The 8,291-nt window shown below is 33.6% G+C and overlaps 1 protein-coding gene across 1 annotated transcript; it reads left to right on the top strand.

Annotated features, from left to right (window-relative positions):
- Positions 1-6,645: 6,645 nt before the first annotated feature.
- On the top strand, positions 6,646-7,593 carry LOC128981937 (calcium-binding protein P-like). Its single transcript, XM_054400933.1, has one exon. The coding sequence runs from the start codon at positions 6,646-6,648 to the stop codon at positions 7,591-7,593; it is 948 nt and encodes a 315-aa protein (XP_054256908.1).
- Positions 7,594-8,291: the final 698 nt, after the last annotated feature.

Here is an 8,291-nt window from a genome sequence, read left to right as displayed (position 1 = left end):
CTGTAAATAAAATGACTTGTTGTGTAGGACTGTGCGTGTTAAAATCTTTTTTATTTAACAGATAATATTGCTACTGTTTCAAATAAATGCTATTTATCTTATGGGATTATTATTTGTGTTACAAGCGTTAAATTAGTTAGTGGCCAAAAAAATGTTTGATGAGATTGCCTTAAAGTTTTAATTTATTGCAAAGTCTAGTGGCATCAATGACATAAAAAACATTGTTACAAATATTCTGTGGAATTTGCAACATAAGGAACCCATTAGGACATGTCCACCCTGATCCAACGTTTGTTTTGTGACATTAAAAAAAATGTTTTATCATTAATGTAAAATCAATTGATTATATTTTATATGTTGTTAATATTACTTTATGTTATATGTAAATTTTGTTTACATGTAAAATTACCTGAGGTCAATTTTTATGTCGATTTATTTGTTGGTTGTACATTATGACTATATTTCAACAGTGCAATGATGCGATAAATTAAAATACACCCAACTATGAATTCAACGTTATATTTTAAAGTAGGCCTACTTATAAACAGTAGTATAAATAGTAAATTCTGTATGTTCCAGTCCAGTTAAAATAATCTTCGCATAAAAACGGTTCTCGTTTACTTTAGTGTATGGCACTTGCGTTTTAAATCATGGTTGTTGATAAGTTTTGATTATGAAATATTATTACGTTTTTGTATATTATTATTTTTCGTTATATATTGTATGTAGATTTATAAACAAAGTATAAAAACAATAACAAGTATTGGGTGAAAATAAGAGATTGATATAACTTGCACATTGATTTCATATCAACTACGGTATTGAATCAAACGTAATCGACTACTAATTGTGTGTAACTAGCTAATTTTGTTTTGTAATAAAAGATTTTCATTCATTAAAATAACTTAATACCCCCGCCACAGCAAACCTGCAGACTAAGGGAATTTCCATTTGCCTGATTTGATTTCCACAAATCTTTAAAATAACATTAAATTTAACGAGTACCTAGGTTTGCTGCAACAGGGAGGGTAATAATGAGTGAAATATAAAAATCGATTGGTAAAATAAATTTGCCAAGTTTGATCAAAATATATCCATAAACAAGTAAACTACGGTACTACAATAATTTACTTATTCCTAAAAATAAAACATGGTAATTTAAAATTTAAAATTTCAATTACTACATTAGGGTACATAATGACGTAAGTGGGAATGGGAATACCGGAAATGCAGTTGTTAGACGGTTCATTCATATGCGTGGAACGTAGGACTGTGGACTGAGTATTGTTGTGATAAGAATGTTCAATGTTGACGACGGTATTTTAAACGATAGACTACAATGGTGTACAGTAGTTAGTACCGGTGTGCGCTTCGTAGCTATCGTTCGAGGTTGAGGCAGCGCATTTCAGAAATTGAAAAACACTTGCAAAGATGTCAGAGGAATCGTGGTTTTAATATTAACGATTCAGAATTAACTTCTTTTAACCCACAACCATAATAAATAACCCTTATAAACTTGCAATCATTACGAGTTAGCTTTTGACAGGTAAATGTACATCAGTATAAATATACATTTCTGTCCGCTGAATGTACAGTGTGCTTTGTGAACTATTATTTTTATATGGTTTCATAAAAAAAAACTATTTTGATCAAGTAAAGTAATCTTGTTTTAACTGATATTGGCATGAGTGGGTCAGTGCGTACATCAGTGGTCAATGCGTGATTCTATAATCAGAGCGTAGGATAAACAAATATGGACTTATAAAAATATCTAATTTTAGAGAAATTCCCAAATAGGGAATGAGCTATTACCGTAGGTCTCAAGGTAAGACCTAGCCCTGGACGGATTTACTTTTTCGTTTTGAAATCCCCAGAGTCCAAAATTTATGGTTTTAATTTGAAGAACATGATGAAAATTCTACTTGAAGTATCCATCCAACGTCAACGCCAAAAGACGTAACTAATTGTATTTATATACATAAACTTTTATTTCTTCCGTCAGAGGTATTTAAACCATACAATAATGTTTTTTGCTGTTAGATTTGCGTTTTATTTCGTTAGTGTGTTTTCATCGCATTGGTATTTTAATATTTTCGGCAAGAAATCCGACCTAACCCTAGGCTTGCCAACCAGTAGCGGTTCTAGGACCTTGTGAAGGGGGAGGGGCTTGGGGGGTGCACCCCCCCAATAAAGCAGGGGGGTCCGGGAAAATTTGGAATTTTCAAAGCCGTTTGGTGACTTTCTAAAGCCATTTTTAACACCTAAAACCGTGCCCAATTGTCCATAAACTCCCATTTCACCTGTGTTTTGTCATGAGCAAATAGACATTTAAACAATTAAACTATGACGATTGCATTCATGAATTTCAAAACACACGGTAGACTACGGCCATATCCTCCTAAAAACCGTTAGGCAACTTTCTACAGCCAGTTTTAACGTCTAGAACTGTGTGCGAAACCTCCCATTTCCCTATTTATTTGTCATGAATAAGTAGACATTTTTAAAACTTACTATGACGATTACATTCATAAATCTCAAACATATTGTAGGCTACGGCCATATCCTCCTAAAAAAGCTGTTTACTGACTTTATAAAGCCATTATTAATGTCCATATCTCTGTGTTTAACTGTCCAAAAACTTCGCATTTCACTTTTCACCCAATACTTGAACATATTATTAAAACCTACCTAACTATTTTTCCAGGGGAACAATGGAGGACTACTTCGTTTAGTCTGGTTGGTTTGCCTTTTCACTGGAATACTCCTAGTCTGCCCACTGATCCAGGAATTTGTTTTGAACAAGATCGTAAGTACAGTAGAGTCCCGCAAACTCGGCGTAATGTGGACTGGAAGGGTGCCGAGTTTGTGAAATGCCGGGTTATCGGGAACTAGGGTTAAAAATAAGAACAATACAATTTTTATTCCTTTTAGCTGCCTTATTAATTTATATTTATATTGCAAGCCAGTATGACGTCATTAGATATAGTACAACAAATCCTTGGTACGAGTTGCGAAGTTTTGGCCATTTTTGGGAAAATCCTATTTCTCCGTTAATTTATTGGGTTTTATGGGAAAATCCCCATTAAAAATCTAAATTTCCAAAAAATGAAAAAAACTATCAAAATTGTAAGGACCATAACATGCTATGTTAAATAAAAACCGGATTTTTTCTAAAATCCTATTTTTTGTTATTTTATAGGGTTTTTATGGGAAAATAACATATTTGACCATAACTTTTGAACCGTAATTTTTACAGATATGGGATTTACCATTTTATTCAGAATTTAAAGGGCTACAACATACTAAAGTTTTATCAAAATCGTTCGGGCCATTTTAGATATACAATTTATTTAATTTGTATTTATGTTTATACGTCCTTAGTAAATTTGTGTGAATTACAGGACGACCGGGCTCTAGGCTACATCGAGCGGGTGGCACTGGGCGCCGTCTTTGCCATCTCGTATTATAAAGTAAGACATTTTTATCTTATTTTATCTTATTGACAAGGTTGATTATTGTTTGAACAAAGTGGAATTAAAAATTAAATTCCTGACTTTGCTACCAAACTGCACTTTATTGATCTGTCTAAACAGTGAGTTACTATTGGAAAAATAATAAATCCATTTGAGTTAAGAAATCTCTTGATGAGATATTTAAGTCCAAATTGAAATAGACAAAGAGGAATGATGTGTAGAGATGTACTCACGACCTCGAAGAGAAGAAATTAATGAATGTTCGTTAATACCAAGTAATGGAGATTGACACTTCTTGAGAAAATAAAATATAACACTGTGTGCACACAAACTTCTGGTGAATGTTCCTCACGGTTAAATAAAACTTCTGTAGAAACAATAGAGTCAATAATTGATGATTTAATATGGGATACTGAGACCCATAGTAAAATAGTTAGAGGGATTCAGAGACCCTCATAATGTTTGATTCACATGAAGACTGCATAGTAACTGAGTGAGTTGGAGAAGTGTACAGGAAAAACCACTGATCAGTCTATATCATGTTTACAGAAAGAAGCCATAGATAACCGCTGCAGTTTGATCATCAGAGTTACCGGTCGGCGGTTCAGCTCGATCTTCCGGAGAACGATTTAGCTACCCGTACTCAGCCTGCTCAAAGGTAGGTAGAGAAACCATAACATACTAAATTTTTATCAAAATCGTTCGGGCCATTTTTGGGAAAATCCTATTTTTCCGTTAATTTACTGGGTTTTATGGGAAAATCCCCATTAAAAATCTAAATTTCCAAAAAATAAAAAAATCTATCAAAATTGTAAGGACCATAACACAGTTGTTTCGTACAGCTATCCCAACAATTAATAGTCACTCAACACACGATTTATACCATTATTATTTATGTTGTGATATCTAGAAACAAAATGACTCATAAGTACATTTTTTACTTTTTCATAACACAAAGGTAAAGCTACAGTGGATATTCCTCAACACAGAGTAGCTTAAAAATAACTTTCTCATGATTTTTTATCTAGATTCTTTAATAAGATGTCTGCAGATCTTTGTCAATCCACAACCTATCGTATTATTGCTGTAAATCCTCTTTAAATACACTATTTCAAACTGCCTCGATTCACCCTTTTTCTAATCATACCTATTGTCATTAACTACTACCTTTAATTATTAGGTACTGAAGTAGACATATCCCATCTATATGGACCAGCTCGCTGTCACCAATTTGTTTTTGAAAAAGAACATAACTGTGTGAAACAGTCACAGAATGTGCACGTGTCTAAAATTATATTTTGTACCTAATATTTAGTGGCTCACATAGTTGATGGGTCATAACATAACCGTTGTTGAAGCTTGCAATAAGTCATTCAAACAGTTTGGCTTAGTAAAAAGTTCTTGTATTCAACAGAGATTAGTAATTTGGATCAGCACAATCGGGAGACGGACAGCGGCCCAGATCTTTGTTTGGGTTAATCCCCTGATTTATGGCCTGAGGGTAGTGGTCACCGGAGGAGGGGTGGGGAATCGAGAATTCTGAATCCCACCGGAGGCGTTAACTTTTTGTCAAAGATTTCGCTTAGATTGCGATTACTTCTTAACTGTACATCTTTTGTTAGAATTTAAGGCGTTTATAATTTTATGATCAGAAATATTTTTCGATTAGTAAACCTTTGTACGATTTTTTCATTATCAGCAAGTTTGGTTGGTTTTGTTAGGTTATGACAGTTTAATTTTACAATTTAAAAATTATAAAAATGAATTTTAGGCATTTGTAGTTATTTGTAGTATTTTATGAACAGAACAATTTTTTTTTATTAAACCTTCATTCGATTTGTAATTATCAGCAAGTTTGGTTAGTTTGGTTATGTTATGACAGTTGGATTAAATTTAAATTTAACCTATAAACGATACGTTTTGACAGCGACAGTAATAGAGCTAACAATTTGAAGCGAACAGTTGGGCTATGCACGGAATGATGCGGAAGCGTTCGATGCCAACCTAGAACTGACAGGTCAACCGACCGTGATTAAGAGGAATACAGCCTGGTGCATGTGCCTACAACCCTATTTTCACCCCAAGCTGTAAATAAAAAATGTGATTGGAATTTCTTTCATTTGTTTTGATTTTTTGTTTATATTTAGTTGCTATTTCGTCACCAGCCTAGCAACCCATTAAAGCCCATTTTATAAAAAAAAAAAATTAAATTGATTTTTGTGCCTATTTTTATTTATAAAGGGATTCTGCACACCTACAGGAAAATATATTTCTAACAATATGCATAGATTTTCCTTACACGATTCACACGAGCTGAGAAAAGAGGTTTTAAAGAAACATGGTTACCTATTATTATATATGGATAGATAAATGGACTAGAGGTCGCCCAGTGGTTGAACTCAACCGAAAATATGCAATTTAGGTCTAAAGACTTTTCACACCACGCTGTAAATAAAACATATGTGATTGGAATTTCTTCCATTGGTTTAGATTTTCTGTGTTATTTCGTCACCACCATGGCAACCCATAAGGCCCATGTAATTTTTTTTTAACTTTAAATTAATTTTTAGTGTTTATTTTTATTTTGAACCTATTTTAATTTATAAAGGGATCCTGTACACCTACAGGAAAATATCTTTTTAACAGTATGCGTAGATTTTCCCTGCGATGCACACGAGCTGAGGTTTTAAAGAAACATGCTTGCTTCTAATAATTAATACAGATAACAGTTTGTTTTACGGTTTACATTGATTTTATTTGGATATCATTTTTTGTTGCATTATTGAGCATTTCAAACAAGAATATAATAGTCTAAAATCAATAATTGTAAATAGACCTACCGGTACTTAAAATTTTGTTATTAAAATAATAATTTTTTTGAAAATACTTATTTGTACCACTGTGAGGAAAAAGAGCCTAGAAATTATAATTAATAGGAAAAGCAATAATCTTTTACTACTGTACCTTATAACTTTGATAAGGTTAGATGGACGGTTTGGGCTTTGCCTATTGTGAAGCGAAGTGATAACAATAGGTCAGAACCTCAGATATATAAACAATGAGCTAAGTGTGGAGCTATCAGTGACCATGAAGACAGTGTTGGTGATACTTCTCATTTGTGAGTGTCTACATAGTATATCATCTGCTCCTGCAACTGGAGATGTAAGTAGTGATGCATATAGAAGTCCTAGCACTGATTCCAGAGTTCCATTGCAATATCCTAGACAACCTTCAAGAAGACGATCAGATGATAGGGAAGAACAACCCCCGACAGGATATCCAAGAGGAAACTACGACCAAAATTCAGATTCTTCTACTGATGTACCATCAGGAACAAGGGTTCACACTAGATTTCCAAAAAGACCGTCAGATTTCCCTGACATTTTTTTCAAGGGTAAATAGTAGATGGTGGCCTCATGGTGAACCGTTTGAAAGTGGATTTCCAAGGATAAATATTGGCGAATTTCCAGACTTTGGTGGTGGTTTTCCAAGGGGATTTCCAAGAAGACCACCATGCTGTAAGTCAAATTCTTCATCTGAGAAACCCCCTGCAGGTGAACCTGGTGATGACACAGATTTTGGAGGACTATTTCCAGATGAATTTCCTGGAATACAGCCAGGAGATTTTCCAGGAATGATTCCAAGAACTCCAGGAGGTAGACCTGGAGATGAATTCGATCCAGAATCATGGTTTGAAAGATTCCCAAAAATACATCTTGGAGATTTCCCTGATTTCTTTCCCAAAGGATTTCCAAGAATACCAGATTTTGAACCTAGCTTTCCTTCTGATCAATCGCCAAGAAGACCAAACTATGGACCTAATTACCCTACTGAAGAAACACCAAGACAGCCCAATTATGGACCTAATTACCCTACTGAAGAAACACCAAGACAACCAGATATTGGACCTAACTATCCTCCTGAGCAACCACCAAGACAACCCAATTATGGACCTAATTACCCTACTGAAGAAACACCAAGACAACCAGATAATGGACCTAATTATCCACCTGAACAATCACCAAGACAACCCAATTATGGACCTAATTTCCCTACAGAAGAAACACAAAGACAACCAGATTATGGACCAAAGACAGGTCCTAATGATATGTCAACATGATCAAGATTGGTGAGTCACTCTTACTAAATATTCATCATTCTAAAAACAAATTCCAGAATAAGGAATCTACTGACGTACATAATTTAAGTGTTACACTGAAATACTAAAAATACATACCGGTCATTTAATTGAAAACAGCAAAAATATAAAAATCAAAACACTAGCATTTCTTGGACTGATAACTAACAGGTTCAATGGTCATGTGTTCACATCAGTTCAACTCTCGGGCTATTGCACACCTCCTAAATTTAGTCCACAATCAGTAGGCTCTAAGAAATGTATAATATTTAATTTTTTATGCAAATTGTATTATTTCTTATTCTTTACTATATAACATTAAATTAATTTTGCCTATTGATTTAAAGACTTAATAAAGTAGAGAGAATAATATTTATAAACTTTAAACTGTTGAGCAATAGTCAATAAAAAAAATCATAGTTAGAAGTTTTAGAACCGTAACTACTGACTAGGTAGCCATAAACTTTTTATTAATATTAGTCAAATAATTGTAAATTATTTATTTTAACTAAAGACTGATAACCAATTACAACGAGAAGTCAAATAATTATTGGCTGTTATGGAAGTTCCATGGTGAAATAAGGGCATTGTGAAATAAAATGGAGATGTATTTCTCTTCATGTCATATTATTTTGTACTCAAAACTCCTGTAGAGGATCATAGTGATAGTACTTCCAGGG

This window comes from Macrosteles quadrilineatus, unplaced genomic scaffold (genome assembly GCF_028750875.1).
Source record: "Macrosteles quadrilineatus isolate MER2022 unplaced genomic scaffold, UCM_ALF_1.0 Scaffold_59__1_contigs__length_746527, whole genome shotgun sequence".
Taxonomy (NCBI): Eukaryota; Metazoa; Arthropoda; class Insecta; order Hemiptera; family Cicadellidae; genus Macrosteles; species Macrosteles quadrilineatus.
The sequence above is the reverse complement of the archived record's forward strand: the minus strand, read 5'-3'. Positions and strand labels throughout refer to the sequence as shown.

Coding starts and splice junctions, on each gene's coding strand:
- LOC128981937 (XM_054400933.1), top strand. CDS start 6,646: ATGCATATAGAAGTCCTAGCACTGATTCCAGAGTTCCATTGCAATATC.